This window comes from Eubalaena glacialis, chromosome 4 (assembly GCF_028564815.1).
Source record: "Eubalaena glacialis isolate mEubGla1 chromosome 4, mEubGla1.1.hap2.+ XY, whole genome shotgun sequence".
Lineage (NCBI taxonomy): Eukaryota > Metazoa > Chordata > Mammalia > Artiodactyla > Balaenidae > Eubalaena > Eubalaena glacialis.
Window position 1 is genome coordinate 77,369,886 of NC_083719.1, and position 22,996 is coordinate 77,392,881.

Consider the following 22,996-nt stretch of genomic DNA (forward strand, 5'->3'; position numbering starts at 1 on the left):
GACTTAAATAAGGCAGAGTATCACTAGCATTCAAGGTGAAAATAACCCTCCCCCCCAAAAAAATCCTTTTATCCTATTTAACAATTAGAAATCAATTCTTAAAATGATAAGTATACTTAGTTCTCTTTCATGGAGGAGTATAGTGTAGATAATTCAAAATATTTTTACTTATTTTGGCATGTGTTTGATATCCTGGTAACCGATACTATTTTAAGGAAATAAGTCATAATATGAAGACATGGTTTAAAAGAAGTTAATAAATCACTTAATTTTGTCAACGTTCAATTTTTTCCACAACTGAATCTATACACAGATAAACCAATACACAAACAAATGCAAATCTTATTCTCATGTTTTTATTCCTACCACTTAGGACATTGCCTGACATATAGTAATAGGTTCTCCATAAATATTTTCTAATTAAAGGAACAAATTAATGAGTGAACAAATTAATGAGTGAACAAATGAATGAACGTATAAAGAAATGAGCTTCGAATCCTATATGGAGTCTATAATTGTTCACATTTAAAAATTCTATTAAATTTAGCAAGTGTACATTGTTTATTTACTATAATATGAAATTAAGTTTACTTTTAAACTTACAAATATAAAAAATAGAATGATGAAAATATTTTCCAATTACGGTTCAAAACCAAAAGGTTTTTTTAAGTCTTTTAAAAATTCTTTTCAATTACTTGAAAATGTGTACATTAAAAAGGAATATTTCTAGGTATAAGTACTCTAAATACTAAATATAAATACTCTAAATAAAATACTCTACAACCAACAAGGGATTAAGCTCCAAAATATACAAACAGCTCATACAACTCGATATCAAAAAAACAAACAACCCAATCCAAAAATGGGCAGAAGCCCTAAATAGACATTTCTCCAAAGAAGACATACAGATGGCCAAAAACCACATGAAAAGATGCTAAACACCACTAATTATTAGAGAAATGCAAATCAAAACTACAATGAGGTATCACCTCACAGGGATCACAATGGCCATCATCAAAAAATCTACAAACAATAAATGCTGGAGAGGGTGTGGAGAAAAGGGAACCCTCTTGCACTGTTGGTGGGAATGTAAATTGGTGCAGCCACTATGGAGAACAGTATGGAGGTTCCTTAAAAACTAAAAATAAAATTACCATATCACCCAGCAATCCCACTCCTGGGCATATACTCAGAGAAAACTACAACTCGAAAAGATACATGTACCCCAATGTTCATTGCAGCACTATTTACAATAGCCAAGACATGGAAGCAACCTAAATGTCCATCAACAGAGGAATGGATAAAGAAGATGTGGTATATATATACAATGGAACATTACTCAGCCATAAAAAAAGAATGAAACAATGCCATTTGCAGCAACATGGATGGACCCAGAGACTGTCAAACTGAGTGAAGTAAGTCAGACAGAGAAAGACAAATATCATATGATATCATTTACATGTGGAATTTAAAAAAATGGTACAAATGAACTTGTTTACAAAACAGAAATAGAGTCACAGATGTATGTCACAAATTTATGGTTACCAGGGGGGAAAGGGCAGGGGAGAGATACACTGGGAGATAGGGATTGACATATACACACTACTATATATAAAATACATAACTAATAAGGACCTACTGTATAGCACAGGGAACTCTATTCAATACTCTGTAATGAACTATATGGGATAAGAATCTAATAAAGAGTGGCTATATGTATATGTATAACTGACTCACTTTGCTGTACACCTGAAATTAACACAACATTGTAAATCAACTATACTCCAATAAAAAGTTAAATAAATAAATAAATTAAATACTCTAGTTGAACTGTTAAACCTGAAAGTAATTTAGTACTCTTAGTTCATAAATACAAAGAAACACACCTTTAAGGTACAACTTTATAGAAATTATAGCCGTTTTGCAAAAGCCAATTTCATAGTATCTTTTTTTACAGTGATTAAGTAACTGATTTATTGTGAATTCTTATGAATACAAGGAAGTAAAATTCTGATACCCTGAATATTATTTCCAGTCTGTCCAGACTTAGTATACAACTGTAGGCCTGTAATTCTGACTTTATCAGGATGAGCCTCTATGAATTTAAAATTGAACATTTATAAAATATCTAGTCTGACATACAGTATTTTTCTATATCATATCATTATGTTTCCAATTTCTAAATTCAACTAAATGATCAACTTTCACGACACAAACTGTGGGGAATAAATGGGTAGTACCAATTGCTGGGTCTCATTATTCTGATCCTCAGTACTCTCAGCCAGCAACTGAGTCAATTTCTTCCATAGCTGATGAAGTTCTTGGTTGTCTGCACCTTCTTCCTGCCGTGTCTTTATCAATTTGTGCCATGTTCGGGCCACCTATCAGGGAGATTTAAAATGGTTACTTTATCTAAAATACTAAAATGCTATTAAAAAATTTTAAATCTATATGTAAAAATATTTTTATCTGCTAATACATAAAAATAGCAAAAGCACAGAACTCCATCTATTATGAATTCCATAAAAAATAAGATGATTGGGCAAATCCACATGGTGCTTATATTAGAAGTATGACTGAGATACCAGAGTACATACAGGAATAATGACTACATGCCCCAATCTTCATAACCTACAGCATCAGAAGTCGGACACCACAAACAGGACAATAAATTCTACAGATGATATTTTTACTTATTTTATTTATCCCTGCCCAGTTTCAAAAAAGTTTGGAAATAATGACACCTGAAATTTGAATTCCAAGGTACAGTTTTCAAAGCACTGTGATTTGTTTTGATACCACACTACAATTAATTTTCTAAATTTTTCCTTAAGCTAAAGGAAAGCTTTCTTTTAATAATGGTTTTATTAAAAGAAATCTACTACCCCAGCAAATCATTAACCAACCTCTACGTGTTTCTTTTCTTGGTAATACAGATCCACAAGTTTCTTACAGACATCACACCACTTCTGTTTGTCAACACTTAGAATAGAAGAAAAGGATTTTGAATCTGATTAATGAAAACAACTAAGGACTTAAGACACAAAAATTAAAATATCCCCAAAATAATGTTAGGCACTATTTTAAATTAGAACATATCCTCTATCACACTACAGTAAAATTTTATAAAATGAGCATCTCATAATAAAGAAAAGGTTTAATAAATATTATCTTCTATTATATTGACTAAAAATAATATCAAAGTTGTCAAATGAGTCAATCCCCTTACAATTAGTGTTTCAATCACAATCGAGATTCTGTAACAACAGTTTGAAACAAAAATGATTCACAATTCCCAGTAAATGTCTGGAGTACTTCTATATAATTTTGAATCAGTTTATTCTAATTCAAGCCATTAAAGAAACTAGCCTTTCCTCACATATTGATTACCTTTCATAAAGATCCAGGAGCTTTTGGTAAACACCAGGTAAGTCATCCTTAGCATTTATGTGATTACATTTCTCATACAAGCTTGCTAACCCCTAAAAGAGGAAACAATAGAGATTATTCCTCCAAAGATATCTAGTGTGCTCATGTTTATTTTGCTAAATAAACTGACAATCTATGAAGATTATTTATGACAGAGATTATTATAATTTACAGATGAAATAAAATGTCTGGGATGTGCCTCCAAATAACTGGGGGTAGGAGGGAGTAGGTGAAAAAATACTGGCCATGAGTGAGTTTTTACTGAAGCTGGATGGTGGGCATAGAGGGGTTTATTTTACCATTCTCTTCACTTTTGAAAATATACTTGAAGTGTTTTACAATAAAAGAAATACCTTTTAATAATTATTATGCAATCTTAACCCCTACGACGTTACCATGTGACACTACTTTCACGTGGTCAAACGGAAAAATCCAAGTAGTCTTTGGATATTGTCATTTTTGCTTCAAATAAAGATCAGATATCCTAAACCAATCAGCACATAATAAAAGCTGGCATCAGGGAGATGTTACTAGATAACCCTACTCATATTGTTGTTCATGTGAACCTGAGACAAACAGGTTCATGTTCTCCAGAGCCTACTACCCCTATTAGTCATAGTTTCCAAGATGTGACTGAGATATGAAACAGTTATTAAATATGAAAAAGCTGGAGAAGCCAAGTAAAAAACACGAAGACCATTAAATGACAAAAAGGAATTTAACTAGTACTCAGAGATATAGAATTTCAAATTTTTTATATTATTTCATTTTTAAAAACATATTTTGAAAACATAATATACATTTCTTTTCCCTCAGGTAAGCATAAAGAATATTCTTCATAAGTCTCTAATATGCACATATAATTAAGTTGGAGATTTATATAATCATGTTTCAATTTCTGTCCTAACATGGACATAATCCATGGAAATAATCCATTGGATTGGAGATTAAATAGTGGTAAACAGCATTCTTGGCACCATTTTTTTTCAACTAATTTTCAGGTTTAGAAGTTCAATAAATTTAATTTTTTTTCTTATACTGAGTAAATGGAGGTTTAAATGCTAAACTGTAAAGCTGTTAGCTGTATTTTGAAAAATGGGAAAAAGTTCTTTCCTATAACATAGTAAATAAAAATGTCTACGTACCTGCCAAGCTAGTAATTGGTCTGGCTCTAGCTCAGCAGCTTTCTTATAGGCACCCTGGGCCTGATCAGGTTGTTCTAGCTCGGCTGCAGCAACACCAATAAAAACCCAGGCATTATAGTTATTTTTCTCTTGTTTTAACACTGTCTGATTAAAAAATTAAAAGAGAAGGTAATTAAATTTTGGAAGCTCATGGACAAACAATAATCAAAGGACAGTCTACCTAAGAGTCAGGAAATCTGGATCTACCACTAAATGGACGATCTTAAGAATATCACTTAACCCCTGTGGTCTTCAGTTTCCTCAGGGAGAGGGAGTTGGACTGGATCGGTGACTGTAAGGGGTATGAAGTATGAGGTATATTTTTTAAAAGCTGCCCAAGTACTCCTGATGCCTCTACCAAATGCCTCCCTCTGTCCCTTGAGAATACTGAGCATAAAAAGAACAATAAGACCATTCTTACCACCCAACTATCCTGCCTGCCTCCACGCCACACTGCTGCTAGTCCCTCACAAAACTGTTTTCCATATCATTTCACCTTATCCAATTCCCATATTTTCCTTCACTATGATAACATCTCCCCATATTTAACAGATTTTTTTCATTGAAATTATATGCTAGGAAAGTAGGTTGACTCCAGTGTGACTGTACCAAATATGTTCAAAATAAATAGTGGCGGGACTTCCCTGGTGGCACAGTGGTTAAGAATCCGCCTGCCAATGCAGAGGACACGGTTTCGAGCCCTGGTCCGGGAAGATGCCACATGCCACAGAGCAACTAAGCCCGTGCGCCACAACTACTGAACCTGCGCTCTACAGCCCGCGAGCCACAACTACTGAGCCCACGTGCCACAAATACTGAAGCTTGTGTGCCTGGAGCCCGTGCTCCGCAACAAGAGAAGCCACCGCAATGAGAAGCCCGCGCACCGCAACGAAGAGTAGCCCCCGCTCGCCGCAACTAGAGAAAGCCCGCGTGCAGCAACAAAGACCCAAAGCAGCCAAAAATAAATAAGTAAATAAATAAATAAATAAATAGTGGCAATGAATGTTTAAACAACACCTATCTGCTAGAATAAAAATTATATGCAGAGCTACTGCTTTCAGAAGTAACAACTACTTGCTAAGGTAAAATAGTTTGAAACAGAGAGCAAAGATGTTCTAGTGAAAGAAAAATAAAACTAGTAGCTAAAATGAAATTAGCTCTTACGGTTTCACATATTCTAGAGAAAATAAGAACATTTCCAGGAGTTGAAGTAGTCAGATTATTAGGCTTATGTGCATCCACATAACACTTCCAGCAATCTGTCACCCATATGCAGCACAAGCTCCATTCTATCCCATAACACTACCTCCCAAAAAAACAGCAACAATGAGGTAACCACCAAAGCTAAGCTCCAAATACTGGGGCCTTATTAACATTTGTGTCCCCAACACCAAGAGCAATGACTGGCACATAACTTCTGAGCAAACGATAAATGCCATAGTCAACCTGCAATCAGTAAGGACCGGCTATCTGCCTGATGACCAGGTTTCCAGAATCTGAAACAGACTTTTAAAGAAATAATTATAACAGTGTAGTGAAAGCAAGTATGGAGTTCTGAAATAATGTGAAGAAAAAAGTATCTGACTCCGAACTCCATCCACACAAGTCAGAGGAGGCTCCCTGAAGGGATGTTTATACTGGGTTATAGAGGCACACAGGCAGACAAGGTGATAAATCAGACAAGACACAGCAAATACACTAAGGTGCAACATCTCTTCACTAAAAATGTCCTTTAGTCTCAATCAACATTCTGGTTACTACACATAAGTAATCATACATTTGCCACTGACTAGTTCCCCATCTTTGCTTTCCATTTGAGTCTCTCTGGCATAAATTATAGGAATTCATATCTGAATCAGAAAGAAGAGTGCTATGGCACTGCTGTATATAATAAAAGAAGCAGATTCATATGTGCATTAGTTAGATCAGCCTAGTGCTGAAGGAAACAGTCCCTCCCCTCCCACACCTCCTTCTTCTCTCCCCCAGTTTAAACAGACTGCCCACCTTCTTCTATATCAGGATTAGTCCTGTCGTGGTCTCCATCTCTGCTGGGCTCAGTCACCACTAGAAACCTAACCTCACAAGGGCATCCTTCACCCCTTAAGACTCTCATCCTATACTGTTATGTATTTATTTCCCCCAATGTTACCCAATTCTCTCCCTCCCACTGTCTAAACTCTTTATTGTAACCTCTGGAACTCCCAATCTGGACAGCCAAGGGCCCTCTCTATTTTCAACCTTTCTTTTAACTGTACCAAGTTCTGCCTCAACGAAACTCGGCTATTCCCCTACAGATCTTACATGCTGCAGCTGATTTCTTTTCTTGAACATCCCACATACCACCAACCAGCAGGGGAGGAAAGGGTTCTCCTTGCTCACACTGATACCTACATTCTTCCTCTACTCCTCCCTCCTTCAAAAACCCCAGTACTTTTGAAGGTCAAGCCATCTGGCTATACTATAAAAAATATCCTTCTTGTTGCTACCATCTACCAGCCTCCTAGGAACTCCCCTTTCCTTCAATGAAAATACTGTATTCTTCCTCTCCACTTCAATTCCTGTAATCATTCTAACATTCATGCGGACGACCCAATGAACGCCATGGCCTCCCAGTTACTTATCCTCAGCATTACTCAGCCATCCAAAACCTGGGTTTCCAGCATGCACCTCTCCTATCCTCCCAGTTCAATTACTCTAATGGTAACAATTCTTTAACCTCTGTTATGTCCAATTTTTTTTTACCTCACCCCCTTTGCATTGTCACCCCACTGCTCAATTCTTACCTCTCCTTTCCCATCTTTGACTCCATGACCAATCACTGTTATCACTCCCTTGCAAACATCCTCAACTCCTTGGCCTCTCTTTCCCCTCAATTTTCTTACTACCCACAGTTGAATTCCATCGTGCCCATCTCCAAGCCTGAGAAGTTTAACACGAAGGAGGAAACTACACAGCTGAATTTACCGATTTCACTTTAATAACATGAAATTTCAAATGGACATTCATTAGGGCCTGGTAAGCTTTCTAATCCTTATTAGTAAGTTTCTTTTCTCACTATAAATGACAACTATTTCATACCTTCTTTTGTCTCAAACCTCCTATACAACTCCTCCTCCATCCTCAGGTTACACTTCACTAAGAAAATAGAAGCCATCAGAGGGGAACATTTATCTTCCCACCCCCAAATCTACAAACCCGACAGCTATGGATCTACATCTATCTTCCCTTCTGTTAAGATGGAAGAAGTATCAAAGGCCCTCCTCGCATGCTCTGGATCCCATCTTCACCCACCTTCCCAGGGACTTCACTCTTAGCACTACTCTGCATCTCTCCTGCACCTTCAAGTTCTCCCTCTGGACTGGAACATCCCCATCAGCCTAGAAAGGAACTTTGGAATCTTGATTCTCCCATCCACAAACCAAACAGAATTGAAATGTCCACAGACCATTAAAGAACGAAAACTTTAAGATACAATAGTGTTCCGCAGTACAACCCATCAAAAGACACCTAAGAGACATTCAGGTTTTGAGAACTTGGCTTTGTAAGCTACCAACACAGAGGGAGATGAAATTAAGTGGCAGAAGTGGCTTTTTGAGTAGCCACTGGGACGGTCCTACTCAAAAAGCCTTACTACTTTTGTTGTATTTAGACAGTAAGGGATTCACATATTACAAATCAGTGATGCTCATAATTGGGTAACATTTTTATTGTGGAAGAAAAAAATACTGGTTACCTTACAATGTTTCAAAGCTTCTTTGTAGTCTTTGTTTCTGATTGCATCTCTAGCACTTTTTAGAGCAGTCTTTACTTCCTTGCTGGACATGCTGTCAAAATAAAAAGCCTGAATGAATCTATAGTGAGACCTGCCTAACTGCAACAGTTCCAACAAATTTAACAAACTTAACCTCTGAAAAAGGCACATGTAATTCCTTCTACATGGAACATTCTTTCCCCTAAAATAAATATATCTTATGTTTAAAAAACATAAAACCAGATCATCTCTTCAGATTTTTATTCAAATGTCACTTCCTCAATGAAACCTTCCCTTGCCACACTATTTAAAATGTCAACACTTCCTTCCCCCAACTCCCAACCACTCAATAGTCCCTAATCTCCTCCTTAACACTGCATTTATTTTTCTTCAAAGCACCTGTCACCATCTAATACGTCAGCATATATTTTACTTCTTTATCTTATTTATTATCTGTTCCCCAACCCCACCAAAACGTAAGTTCCACGCAGGCAGGGATTTTTATCTGTTGTTGTTGGGGTGTTGTTGTTTAACTGCTGCATCCTCAGTACCCAGTATCTGACAAATTGTATACATTAATAAACATTTGTTGAATTGAATTGTTATTTGAATTATAACCACTCCCCATATAGTAGGTTAAAACACAGATGATCTTATAGGCCAGGATGGAAAACACATGCCAAGCTCAATCCAATTCTACACAAAGCAAGAAGAATCAGTCCAAGTCACAGAGTGAAAACACAAACACAAATAAATTTCAGTAACTATGATGTAAGAGTTTAAGAAAGCATTCTGTTTTAATGTTAGTTTCTATAAAATATAAATCAGGATATTAACTTTCTTCACAGTAAGAACTACTTTAGGGTTACAGTAATATAGTATTCTTTGTAATATGGTATTCTTTGAAGAGAAATAAATGTAATGTTCACACTTAAATGAAGGCAATTAATATGCAAGAGGACTATATACTAATTTCAGCCATAAAAAGATATTTCAACTCCAATATAAATAAATAGATAGATATTTTAATTGGTAGACAAAGTATTTCTTCACTTAATCTTAAAATATAAGATACACTAATGTAATTTTAAATAAACTAACATATCTTAAGATTTCACAGCTTATTCTGGTTTACCAATAAACCAGTCAAATTCAACTACAACTTGATGTTGAAAAAAGAAACATTTTTTTGCCCACTCCACTGAATTCTAATCTCAAGAAGGCAAAACAAAGCTAGGTAAACATTAGGTCATTATAGACCACTGATGTTCAAGGCAGCAAAATGAACCAAGAAGATGACTTGCTGACATGGTACACAGACAGTCCTTTATGTCCAAAGAGGCTGAGGCAGAAGTACAAGATCAAAGAAATTTAAGAAGCTAGGGAATTTTTTTAAAAAACAATCCTTTTGACTTAAGGAATTTTAGATTCAAATAATATAAAAATTAAGATATCATAATATCAATTTATCTACAGCCAAAACGAGATTCCCTAAAGAGGCAGAAAAGTGACTTTTTTCGTAGTTACAATAATTAGATAATTAAAGCAACATATTTCATATGCTCTTATTTTAGAAATTGCTCTGTTACCTGAAATTATCTTGGCACAAATTTATAGAGGCAAACTTCAGAAGGATTTTTTTTATAGTCTACAAATCCTCTTTGGAGCAGGCAACAAATTTCTATGCTGATTTCACTTTAAATTTCTCACACCAAAGTTATCTTTGGTAGATAAACCTGCAGACTAAAAAGAAGAGAACATCAATGATGATGACAACTAATCTGGACCAACTGAAAGGGATAAAAAGAGGCATCCAAGGGAAAAAAAAAATCAAGAGATGTCTAAGTTAAAAAAGAACAAGGGGCTTCCCTGGTGGTGCAGTGGTTGAGAATCTGCCTGCTAATGCAGGGGACACGGGTTCGAGCCCTGGTCTGGGAAGATCCCACATGCCGCGGAGCAATTGGGCCCGTGAGCCACAATTACTGAGCCTCCACGTCTGGAGCCTGTGCTCCGCAACAAGAGAGGCCACGATAGTGAGAGGCCCGCGCACCACGATGAAGAGTGGCCCCCGCTTGCCACAACTAGAGAAAGCCCTCGCACAGAAACGAAGACCCAACACAGCCAAAAATAAATAAATTAATTAATTAAAAAAAAAAAAAAGAACAAAAACAGGGACTTCCCTGGTGGCACAGTGTAAGAATCCGCCTGCCAATGCAGCGGACACAGGTTCAAGCCCTGGTCCGGGAAGATCCCACATGTTGCAGAGCAACTAAGCCCATGCACCACAACTACTGAGCCTGCGCTCTAGAGCCCATGAGCCACAACTACTGAAGCCCGTGCGCCTAGAGCTGGTGCTCCGCAACAAGAGAAGCCACGGCAATGAGAAGCCCATGCACCGCAAGGAAGAGTAGCCCCCGCTCACCGCAACCAGAGAAAGCCCGCACGCAGCAACAAAGACCCAATGCAGCCAAAATAAATAAATAAATAAATTTTTTAAGTTATAAAAAAAAAAAAGAACAAAGGCAGTTTTAAGACAAGACCAAGCAAAAACAAACAGAAGAACGCAACTTTTCCAGGATAACGATCACCATCTTTTCTATCACCCAACATACGAGTAAAAGCACATCTGAACAAAGTAGAACCAACTAGCACTAACACAACATGCAGCCATGCAGCTCTCAAGCTGTACGCTGTATATGACACAAAAGAAACAGAAAGGAAGGCCTCTGCTCTGAAGAATACAATCTCAATCAAGAGAAAGACCTGAGACATATGAGTCATTAAAGAATCAAATGCTAAATTAAGGATAACGAGGGCAAGTGCAATAGGAGTTCAGAGAAGAGAAGTGTGGGGTGAAGTAATTAACAGCTACTAGATGGAGAAAGGATTTGAGAATGGAGGGAAGAAGGAAAATTACTCCAGCCAGAGACATTGATTGCACGAGCAAAGTTGGAGAGACAGGAATGAGCATGGCACGTGGAGGAAACAATAAGGAAACCAGGCTGAATGGAACAGAAGGGACTTGCTGAAGAACAGGAAAATTAGGCTGGGTAGGTAAAGTAGAGCACCAGATTACAGAAGACCTTGAAAATGAGACAGACAAATCTGGATTTAAATGGAGCAGCAAACATGGAGTTGTCAAATGCTTCTAAGTAGGTTACTTTTAAAGACCATATGAGACAAACTCCATTCTTCTCTTGGTAACCAGTTCTAATGTTCAATACCCTTCTACATCCCTGTATGTCTCCACATATAATTACACCTACACTTGCTGCAGTGGAATCCTCTATTCTTCTTCTCCTGTTCCTTATTTATCTGATTTGGCATTTAGCATAATAAGCTAGCACTCAGGCCCTCTCTCTGCACCTAAAATACATATATATACATAAATATTAGTTTCAGGAGATTATTTTTTTTAAAGACAAAATAATCTGCCGCTTTCTAGCCCTGCAAATTTCTTCCTCTTTTTTGGGAAGCGGTGTGGAGAAGGAAGAGGCTCATCCACTCATGTTCTAGACAAAGCTTTACGGAACACTAACCAGCTACTAGGTACCATCAAACCCACTTCCTTTCATAAAGTGGAAAGCTAATACCCAAAATGATTCTGCGTAACCTCATATTCCTCTATTTGGGATACTTTCCTCTATTCCAAGCATTTCCAACACTTCAGAGAAAACTCTGGCTCTCTTACAAGTGTCTTTAATATTCTTTCACAGCCCCACACATTTTTCCCTTATGCCTCTCCTCCCATTTTTTCTCCTCAATCTCAATGACTTTTTTAAATAAGAGTGTTCATGTAGCACATTTTCACTCAATGAAGGTTTTTTTTTTACTACCAACCTAAAAGGGTTTTTATTCAACAAATCAAGCATAAAGAGCAATAACTATATCTAAAAAAAAGAAAGTGACAACCATGCCAAAAGACAATGATATACCTCAAAACTAACATAGGTAGATGAACTGATATGTCCTACACACTCCAGCTAAAGCTGTGGAACCTTAGGCTACATTCAGTTGTGGAGATACAAAGATTCCACAAAGCAAAAATAAGACGAATAATTTAAAAAACAGTAACAATAATGACACTGGAAGTTAATTACAGAAAAGCAAAAAATGATACCTTTAAATCTAATTACAAAACTCTAAAGGTACTTTGTGATGACCTACAGTCTGGCATAATAACCTACACCATTAAACCTTCCTTCTGAAAAGAATCAGTAAAAACAATCATTAAGTAAAAGTAGACTCCAATTACCTATTATTTAGCATTCTAGACACTTACCTTTTACCTATTATCACTTTATCTTCTCTTTGAATTGAATTTCAGATTGTTCCTTAAATGTTTATCCATCTAAATTAAGTAAAATATAAGACATGCACATAAAAAAGATGACATGCACAACCCAAAACATATTGAATTTTTTAAAACATCGGATTCGGGTTCAATTTTCATAATTCAGAATTTAAAACATGAGAAATAATTATGTACAATTTTCCATCTTTTTTCTTTCCCAAAGAGACACTAATTGTAATCTCCAAATTTCTGAATCAGTCTAAACTGTGTTGCCATAGCCACAAGGTGTAAAAGGAACATCATAAAAAATCAGAAAGACTCAGAAAAAAATTACAGAAACTCAAAATACACTGACTTCAACATAAAAAACTGAGCCAGAAGAGAATATCACCTATTTCTACGCTACTTTGCTTTGAATCTAGGACAATTAAGGGCACTATTTACTCACAATCTGCAAGCTGACTACACTAAAGTGAATCTTGTTCTAAGCCACATAAGGAATTATAAACATGAAAAAAAGTTGCCCATATGAGGGCAACTAGTCTATGCAACTAGACTAGTTTGTAATTTAATAAAATAGAGCAGACTTTTAAAAAAGTATTAAAAATCCATCTAAATAGCCATCTGAAATACTAACACAAACTTTACACGACTACAAATTCTAAGTATCTTTTGATGGTATCTCTGGAATGGATTCTGTCAAACAAAATTAATCTAGAATGCTTCCTGGAGAGCATGGAGGTAGTTTTGAAAAACTGAATAAAGTAAAAATGGAAAAAATGCTACTTTAGAACTAGGAAATGAACAAAATTTAGGTGAACCTGGTAGGGATGAAGAAGAAATAGAAAGTGAGTTTACTAAAACATGTACTAGTGATATACATACTTAAATAGAAGGGTTAGTTCCACAGAAAAGGGTCTTACTGGTAAGAAGAGAAAGTACTGTGATCCTAATAATGTTTAGGAAAGTAAAATAAAAGTTAAACACGGGGTGAGGAGGTAAAATAAAAGTTAAAGCCTGACTCCCCATTTCACTAACTTCTTTAAGCCGCCATCCAGCTACAAATGATTACCCTCCTCACTCAACCTAATTTTACTGATTTACTCAGTTGTTTCAACTCTGTTCTTACAAAATTCCCCAGATTTTGTCAGCCCCTTCATTCTGCCATATCCACCCACCAAGTCAAGAAAGATGGATCTGGATTCAAGTCTCCGCAGACCTTGGGCACCTTACTTCACCTCCAAGCCTATTTCCTCATTGGTAAAGTGAGAACGAGATCACTTACCTGATATGTACATAGACGGAGTACCTGAACACAAAAGCTATTAGTTCTGTTGTCCATATCTCCTACCACCCTCTCAATCAACTTCACCACTTTTTTCCCATTCCTAACCAACAGTGGTTATTATATACTTTCTCTACACATTTAAAATCCCCAATCCTTCCTTCCTTGATCTCTCAAGAAGCAACCTTCTTGCCTATGTTCTTCAAAAGACGGCTATCATCAAACCAAGTATCTCCTTCAAATTAGTCATTACACAAATACTAGACTAAAGCCTGCAACTTAACAGATGCTTTATGTTCTATACAGATGTATTCTCTCTCAGGTCAAAAAAATCCCTAAATAAAGGTGATATATTTTTGGAGTTCCTTACGTATCCAACACCTACCAAATACTATGACCTTCCAGCTTCCAAAGCCTACTCAAAAACATTTAGTTTCCCCACTGTCAAAAAGCAGTAATTCGCAATTTGCTACAGTGAGAAAGGAAGAATCCCCTTTTCAATATTAGCTCATATTACTTTTTTCAGCACTCCCCAATGCTTTCCACATCTCCGTCTTTACTTCTCCCATTCAGCCTGTCCACACTTGCTTCTGTCTACTCAAATGCTACATGTAATTCAAAGCCAAATTCAAGTGTCAAGCATAAAGCCATCTCAGATAAATCTTACACTAGAGTCTGAACTTACAACACTTACTGTCTCTACTAACATTTCCAAAAATGTATTCAAAGGAATATTAACATGCTTAAAGGTGTTAACAATATGACCTCGTAATTTTGTGAATACTATACACTATATGTATCACTCTTTTAAAGTCATAGTGCATGTTAGCATTTTAAAGGCTCTGAGAAACCCTATAGTAAAGACCCAAATATAGTTTAACCCAGCAACTCTGAAACTTATATTACTATGGAACTCTTTTTGTTTTTGGCCGCGTGGCACGACTTGCGAGATCTTAGTTCTACAACCAGAGACTGAACACACGACCTTGGCAGTGAAAGCGTGGAGTCCCAATCACTGGACCACCAGGGAATCCCCACTATGGAACATTTATTTCAATGAACAGCAATTAACATTGTGAAGCACACTAGCATTCTTCAAAGTACCATTTGGTATATTCTGGTTTGGGGTTTTTTGTTTGGCAGTTAACTGTACTTTTTGTTATCTTTTATACTGTTATTAAATTTACAGGTCTGTGAGTGTTTGTTTCCCACAACTAGACTGGAGGTTCGTTAGAAAAAAAAACTATTCCTATTACTCTCTTTTATTTCCTAGTGTCTGGTATATTGTGGATATTCAATAAATAGTCATAGAATCACAGCAGGTGAAGATGATACTGAATTTGTTCCATATAGTCACTAACTGCACACTTAGTCTCCTTTTCTTAGAGCAGAATACAGTGCTGCTGGTATTATGGACATTAAAAAACTATGAAGAACCAAAACCTAGACCAAGACTTTTAACTGAAGACTTCGCTGAACCACAAAGTATTTCACTAAAGCAAGTAACCCGTAACGTAGATATCTTTAACTGATGACCTAAACATACACATAATGGAGCCCTCCCTCGCTACAATACACTATATACACACATGTACACACAGAAAGATGTGCACAAACAACTCAAAAGTACCTTTTCTGACAGGGTAAGTTACTGATTAGCAAACATGCTTTATGTCCAGAAAAGAGTGATCAAATAAAAAACAAACCTGAAATTACATGATAATTACCTGAAGGAACTGGGGGAGACCTGGGGAAAAAAAAATTGGTGGGGAAGGTGAAAAGGGCTGTTGAAAGGGAGAGATTATTCATGTAAAAGTGAAGGTAAATGGACTAATGAACGGTCAAAAGTAGAGGGAGACTGACTGCAGCTCAAAATATGAACTTTTAATAATTAAACCTGTACAAATATGGCACGGGCTCCTCGAAGGAAGTGTGTTTCCCATCACTGGAGATGAAAAGGCACAGACTGCACAATCCACTTGGGAGGAATATTGTACGACAAATTGAATGTGAGATGAGAATAAGACTAGAAGTCTCTTAGATTTTTCCAGCGCTATATGTCTGGGACCCTAAAATATCTATCTCACTCCAACCCAGTACAGCACCTGCTCCCACTGACACCGCCAAGGGGAGAGAGAGAAAGAAAAAGATGTGTTCCTGTCATCCTGACCAGGAACTCAGAATACACGTCCTGTGAAAACAAGGCCATAGAGAGTAAATAGTTTACAAAAATCAATACTATGCCACAGATAAAGCTGAATATATTTTTTATGAACCTAAATGTCAGTCAACATTGTTTCTATGGTAAAATGTGTTCCACATTCCAAATTAACTCAAAACAAATATTTGAAACATATCCTGTTCATGAGGGAACCTATGTGTATTACCTTTCAGACTGTATTATTATTTTATTTTTTTCCCTAGAGTGTAAGTTCCTTATGGTCAGGTACTATTGTTTATATATTTGTCTGCTCCCATAGATCTTTAGCATGCTGCTTGATTAATAATGCTGCTTCAGTAACAGAGATTAAGTTCATTAGAATGGCATAACATTTTGCAGTTAATTAGAGACAGCATGGCAATGAGTTAGGGCAGAGACTACTCAAATTCAAGTCCTACTCAGACTGGCTCCCTGTGTAACCTTAGGCAAGTCATTTAACCTGTCCAAGTCTCAGCTTTCCTATCTGAAAAATGATGAAAGTGAGGATTACAGAAAATACTCCATGTAAAAGTACCTGGCACAAAATAGGTGCTCAATAAATGTGTAGTATAATACCCAGCACATAATAAGTACCATATGAGCGTTAAATAAATAAGGTCTGTCCTTTTTACAATTACTGTATGCAAAAAATACTGTCAAATATTAGTATTAAAGGTTGATTTTATGTAAATAAATATTACAACTCCTCCTTTTCCTGTCAAAATACTAAAACGACTAATGTGATACACAAATTATATACCTGAAACTATAATGATGAAATCAGGAATCTGGCTCTGGGACAGAAACCTGCTTCTTCCAGATTTCTGCAAAGGAGTTCAACAGTCAAGAGGACCAGTGATTTTTCAAAACCACTGCAACAAAACAATGGTATTCTGAATCTACGTCAGTTAATCGAACACGTCACACAGCCCAACATTTCTCCCTCTGAGAACCCGTCCAGCTTCTCTCCCTTGCACTCTGAAGGTAAAGTCCACCTAAGCTTATCCCCACCTAGAAGATGAAACTTTTCTTACCAGGTCCCGCTCCTCACCCCACCAGAGCACAATAAATCCTTACTGCACCGGCAAAGCGGCGAATAGGATGAGGCAGGCTAGAAATATCCTTGGGAGGAAGGTATTCGAGGGGCCACCCGGTATCCATATCGCACCTTAGGCGGTCCAGAGGCCCCACAAAGAACCGCCCAATCCAACTTAAGTGACAGACGCGCTGCCACCTCATCATCTCCCAGTTCACGGTCTCACCTAACACTCAGCCACGCTTGCTCGGCGCAAAACAAGCAGCCTCGGCCCCTGATCCCTTCTCTCTCTAGGTAACATTTCAACTGCCCACCGGCTCCAACTTCTGCAAAAGCGACAGCGACCAACCTGGGACAGATGCTTCTCCTACAGACGACAAATCTGAAGTCAGAGCGCATGCGCATTTCCCAGGCATCGCTCACGTGACTGGAAATGGCTGGGTTTTAGTTCGCTCGGTATTTGATTAAAAGGTCTTAACGTGGGTCGAGAAAGGGGAATTCCTCCTTTGCGCATGTGCCCACCCCGAGCCTGATGGGAGTTGTAGTTCCACGGGTGAAGGAAACCGAACTGCGATCTCTACGATCCCCGCCCTCCTCTTCTCGGGTGGAACTTCCTAGAGGGAGGGGCAGGGGCCAGCGCCCAGAGGCCGGGCTCCCAGAACAGCTCCCCGTGATGCTGCTGCTGTGGGTGGCGGTGGTCGCAGTCTCGGCGCTGGCAACACCAGCTCCTGGGGCAGGTGGGCAGAGGCGGGGAGCAGTTCAGGCTTGGCCAGATGCGCCTAACGTGGTGCTAGTCGTGAGCGACTCCTTCGTAAGTATGGAAAGGCAGGGGAGGGGGCGCCCCGCTACACACCCGCGACAGGCCCACAGCCCTTCCTGTGCTGCTGGCTTTGGGGAGCAGAATCTGAGACTTTCAAACGTGTTTTACCCTGATGCAAAGTAAGAAATGCATTTTACCTTGAGGCCCCGTACACACATACGTGCACCACATAGATATGCATGTAAAACAAATAAAACATACTTTAGTAAGATGCACTCCAATTAGCATCTTTGCAAATTTTTTTTAATTGCTGACCTCGACCCACTAAATTATCTTACCACTACTAATAAACTTTCAATCCATACCCTCGCTTGATTCAATTGTGGGGAAAAATAACATTCTGTCTCAACATAAAAGCCTGTTAGCTTTCCAGCAGTCAACGTTATTTTTATTACTCAGGTGTCTGATAATCCTGTTAGTACTGATTTATATTCATTAGTTGACATAATTTGACACTCGCCCCTATTCCAGATTAATTGTGTATGTGTGTGTATGTGTGTTGTTGTTGTTGCTGTTTAATCCCAAACTTAAACAGTTTTTGTAACTCTCCCAAGCCATCAACTAAAAAGAATACTACTGTTAACATTACCTGATACTTTTAGTATTATCCATGATATTAAACCTAATGCTTGGACAAATGTTTGGTTACTAATTATAATATTAGTTTTTTATGACTGGGTGTTACTCTGGTCACATAGATTATTGGTGTTAAGCATGTCTGGCACCAAAGAGTGCTTTTAATCATTATGTTGTATTGCCTTTCCTCATAGATTAACCCGTGATTATTAAAGTTACATAATCTGGATATACCCATAGGGTTTGCTGAGAATATTAAAGTAATCTTTATGATTATCTAAACTTAGGAAACAGGCAATATTGGAGAGTAACATGAAAGAGGTTTATTAGGGAGTACTCATGAGATCAAAGGGAAAGGAAGAAAGCAGGATTGTGCAGAGAGAAGTTGAGTTTTGTCACTGTCTCACTGGTGGCCTCAGCTGATCTTATGGGTAGTTCTCAAACTAGTATGATGATTCAGAACTGTTTCCATTTGTGGTGAGGAGACCAGGCCTTTGTACCCTCATGTTGGATGGCCATTACTTGTGGAATGCTCCCAGAATGAGGCACCATTTTGGGCAAGACAACTCTCTTCAGCAGAGACAATCTTTCACTCTAAAAGGGAACGTGGGTGGTGCATCAAAACATCCTAGAAACTTCTGAAGATGACTGAAATATTTGGTTTATTTTTTAGTATAGTATAAGCACATAGATTTTTATATATTTGTGTTTATAAATATTGTATGCAGACTAATACCTTATGAATATAAAAGAAAGGATCCTGAAAAAATACAAGCAAATCAAATTCAGCAATATATAGAAAGGGTTATACACCATGACTAAGTGTGATTTATCCCTGAAATGTAAGGTGGGTTTAACATCTGAAAATCAGTCAGTGTAGTAGACCACGTTAATTGAATGAAGGGCAAAAAACACATGATCATATCAATAGATGCAGAAACAGCATTTGACAAAATTCAATAACCCTTCATGATAAAAGCACTCAACCAAGTAGAAATAGAAGAGAATTTTTTCAATCTGATTAAGAACATCTACAGGGCTTCCCTGGTGGCACAGTGGTTAAGAATCCGCCTGCCAATGCAGGGGACACGGGTTCGAGCCCTGGTCCAGGAAGATCCCACATGCCATGGAGCAACTAAGCCCGTGCACCACAACTACTGAGCCTGCGCTCTAGAGCCCGTGAGCCACAACTACTGAGCCTGCGTGCCGCAACTACTGAAGCCCACATGCCTAGAGCCTGTGCTTCGCAACAAGAGAAGCCACCACAGTGAGAAGCCGGCACACTGCAATGAAGAGTAGCCCCCGCTCACCGCAACTAGAGAAAGCCCGTGCGCAGCAACAAAGACCCAACACAGCCATAAATAAATAAATAAATAAAATTTATTTTAAAAAAAAAGAACATCTGCAAAAAATCCACAGCTAATGTTATACTTAACTATAAAAGACAATGTTTTCTTCCAAAGATCAGGAACAAGACAAGGCTATCTGTTCTCACTATGTTTATTGCAATTAAGCTGGAGGTTCTAGACAGGGAATTAGACAAGAAAATGAAATAAAAGTCATCTAGATTGGAAAGGAAAAATTAAAAGTATCTCTATTTGCACCTAACATAATCTTGTATAAAGAAAATCCTAGGGAATCTACTACAAAACTTTTAGAACTAATAAGATAGTCTAGCAAGGCTGTAGGAATGTAAGATCAATATACAAAAATCAGTTGTATTTTTATACACTTGATTGATGAACAAACTGAAAGTAAAATTAAGAAAACAATTCTATTTAAAATAGCATCCAGGGACTTACCTGGTGGTCCAGTGGCTGAGACTCTGCGCTCCCAATGCAGGGGGCCCGGGTTCAATCCCTGGTCAAGGAACTAGATCCCACATGCTGCAACTAAAGATCCTGCATGCGGCAACGAGGATCCCACATGCTGCAACTAAGACCTGGTGCAGCCAAATAAATAAGTATTTTTTAAAAGTAAAAATAAAATAGCATCCAAAAAATGAAATACTTAGGATTAAATCTAACCAAAGAAGTTCAATTCTTATACTCTGAAAAACTACAAAACATTGTTGAAAGAAATTAAAGAACACCTATATAAACATGTTTATGAAATCAGATTTAATATTGTTAACATAGTAATAATCACCAAATTGATCTACAGATTCAATGCAATCTCTATAAAAATCCCTATGACGTTTCTGCAGAAACAGAGAAACCCATCTTAAAATTCATATGGATATTCAAGGGACCCAGAATACCCAAGAACAAAATTGGAGCACTTAAACTTTCTACTTTCAGAACTTACCATAAACTACAGTAATCAAGATAGTGTGTTACTGGCATAACAATAGATAGACATATAAATCAATAGAATAGAATTGAAAGTAGAGAAACTCTCAGGTTTATAGTCAGTTGGTTTTTCAGTAAGGGTGCAAAGACCATTTAATGGGGAAAGAATAGTCTTTTCAACAGATAATGCTGGGAAAACTGACTATCCACATGCAAAATGCCTCACACCATTTTCAAAAAGTAACTCAAAATAAATTGATGAATGAAACATAAAAGCTAAAATCATAAAACCCTTAGAAGAAAACATAGGGGCAAATCTTTGTGGCTTTGGATTAGGCAATTAAAAAATGGGCAAAGGATCTGAAAAGACAGTTCTCCAAAGAAGATATGCAAATGGTCAATAAGCACATGAAAAGATAGTCAACATCATTAGTCATTAGGGAAATGCAAATCAAAACCACAATGAGACACCAATTCACACCCACTAAGATGACTATAATCAAAAAGAGACAATAGGGCTTACCTGGTGGCGCAGTGGTTAAGAGTCCACCTGCCAATGCAGGGGACACGGGTTAGAGCCCTGGTCTGGGAAGATCCCACATGCCGCAGAGCAACTAAGCCTGTGCGCCACAACTACTGAGCCTGCGCTCTAGAGCCCACGAGCCACAACTACTGAGCCCACGCGCCGCAACTACCAAAGCCTGTGTGCCTAGAGCCCATGCTCCGCAACAAGAGAAGCCACCACAATGAGAAGCCCACGCACCACAACGAAGAGTAGCCCCCACTCGCTGCAACTAGAGAAAGCCCAAGCTCAGCAACGAAAACCCAACGCAGCCAAAAATAAATAAATTTATTAAGAAAAATAAGAGGAGACAATAACTAGAGTCATGAGAATATGGGAGAATTGCAACCCTCATACGCTACTGGTGGGAATGCAAATGGTGCAGCCACTTTGGAAAACAGTTTAGCAATTCCTAAAATGCTAAACATGAGTTAGCATATGATCCAGCAATCCACTTTGAGGTATATATCCAAGAGAAATAAAAACATATGTCCACACAAAAACTTGTACATGAATGTTAATACTGCCAAAAATTGAAAACAACCCAAATATACATCAGCTGGTAAATGGATAAATAAAATTTAGTAATATTATTCAACAATAAAAAAATAAATGCAGTACTGATAACATGCTGCAGTGTGGATGAACCTAGAAATTGTTACACTAAGAGAAAGAAGCTACTCACAAAGGGCCACATATTGTATGATTCCATTTGTCCAGAGAAAGCAAATCTAGAGACAGAAAGTAGAGACAGGTCAGCAATTACCTAGGGTTTGGGAAAATGGGAGGATTAGCGGGTGATGGCTAAGGGATACAAGGAATACATGATGGAAATGTTCTAAAGTCGATTGTGGTGATGGTTGCACAACTCTCTGAATATACTAAAAACCATTGAATTGTACAAATTAAATGGGTTTTATGATGTGTGAATTACATCTTAAACCCTTTTTTTAAAAAGAGAAAATAAGCTCCTCTGCCTGGGTCTTAAAGGGCACAAGCATCCTCTCTGCCTCCCTCCTTCCACCCCTGCACCTGCATTGTTTTTAGTTTGGGTGAGGTTTCGGGAGTGGGAGGTGGGCACAGGACTGTATACCAGAGTCTAGTGAGGATCTCATTCAGTCTGGTGAACAGATCTGAAAAGAATGCTCTTAACAGTCTTGCTTGATAATACATCTAGACAGTTAAAGTTACTGTTACATTCTTTCATTAGAATGATGTTTTGAAATCTAAACTTCACTGGTTTTCCCTGGCCCAGAATGATGAGGAACTGAGAACCAAGTTATGGTTGTAGAAGGAGCAATCCAGATCACAAAATCATATGTACACAAAAAGCTCATCCATCCCAAGGGGGAAAATGCCTGGACCCATGAGAGTCCAGAATAAAAGCAAAATTCAGAAATGAAGGCAATTGGTATCACTTTTGTCACTTTTATGCAGAAAGCCAATTAGTGGGCCTCTTTTTCTTTTTTAAATGCCCACTGTTAGAGTACTGTATTTGTTTGAACTGTAGGAATGACCTTGAGAAAATTGAAATAGGCTATTATTAAATTATGGAAGTTATTCTGAAA

The 22,996-nt window shown here is 37.7% G+C and overlaps 2 protein-coding genes across 10 annotated transcripts in view; one reads left to right on the top strand and one right to left on the bottom strand.

The window, feature by feature from the left end:
* The window catches only part of SKIC3 (SKI3 subunit of superkiller complex), a 143,874-nt gene that overhangs the window by 67,275 nt on the left and 53,603 nt on the right, over positions 1–22,996 (bottom strand). For 2 of the 7 annotated variants that reach the window (XM_061189455.1, XM_061189449.1), the window contains exons 1-7: positions 17,406–17,542; positions 12,647–12,715; positions 8,347–8,437; positions 4,575–4,718; positions 3,391–3,482; positions 2,907–2,982; positions 2,241–2,381 (exon numbers count right to left, since the gene is read on the bottom strand). In XM_061189455.1, the coding sequence (XP_061045438.1) occupies positions 2,241–2,381; positions 2,907–2,982; positions 3,391–3,482; positions 4,575–4,718; positions 8,347–8,436 (543 nt within the window). In that variant the 5' untranslated portion in view covers position 8,437; positions 12,647–12,715; positions 17,406–17,542. Of the gene's footprint in view, positions 1–2,240; positions 2,382–2,906; positions 2,983–3,390; positions 3,483–4,574; positions 4,719–8,346; positions 8,455–9,953; positions 9,973–12,646; positions 12,716–17,405; positions 17,571–20,377; positions 20,468–22,996 lie in introns of those variants that run through there. The other 5 variants (XM_061189451.1, XM_061189452.1, XM_061189450.1 and 2 more) reach the window with 5 other exon arrangements.
* The window catches only part of ARSK (arylsulfatase family member K), a 46,242-nt gene continuing 40,983 nt past the window's right edge, over positions 17,738–22,996 (top strand). For 2 of the 3 annotated variants that reach the window (XM_061189457.1, XM_061189456.1), the window contains exon 1: positions 17,775–17,990. In XM_061189457.1, the coding sequence (XP_061045440.1) occupies positions 17,853–17,990 (138 nt within the window). In that variant the 5' untranslated portion in view covers positions 17,775–17,852. Of the gene's footprint in view, positions 17,991–22,996 lie in introns of all 3 variants that reach the window. The other variant, XM_061189459.1, reaches the window with a different exon arrangement.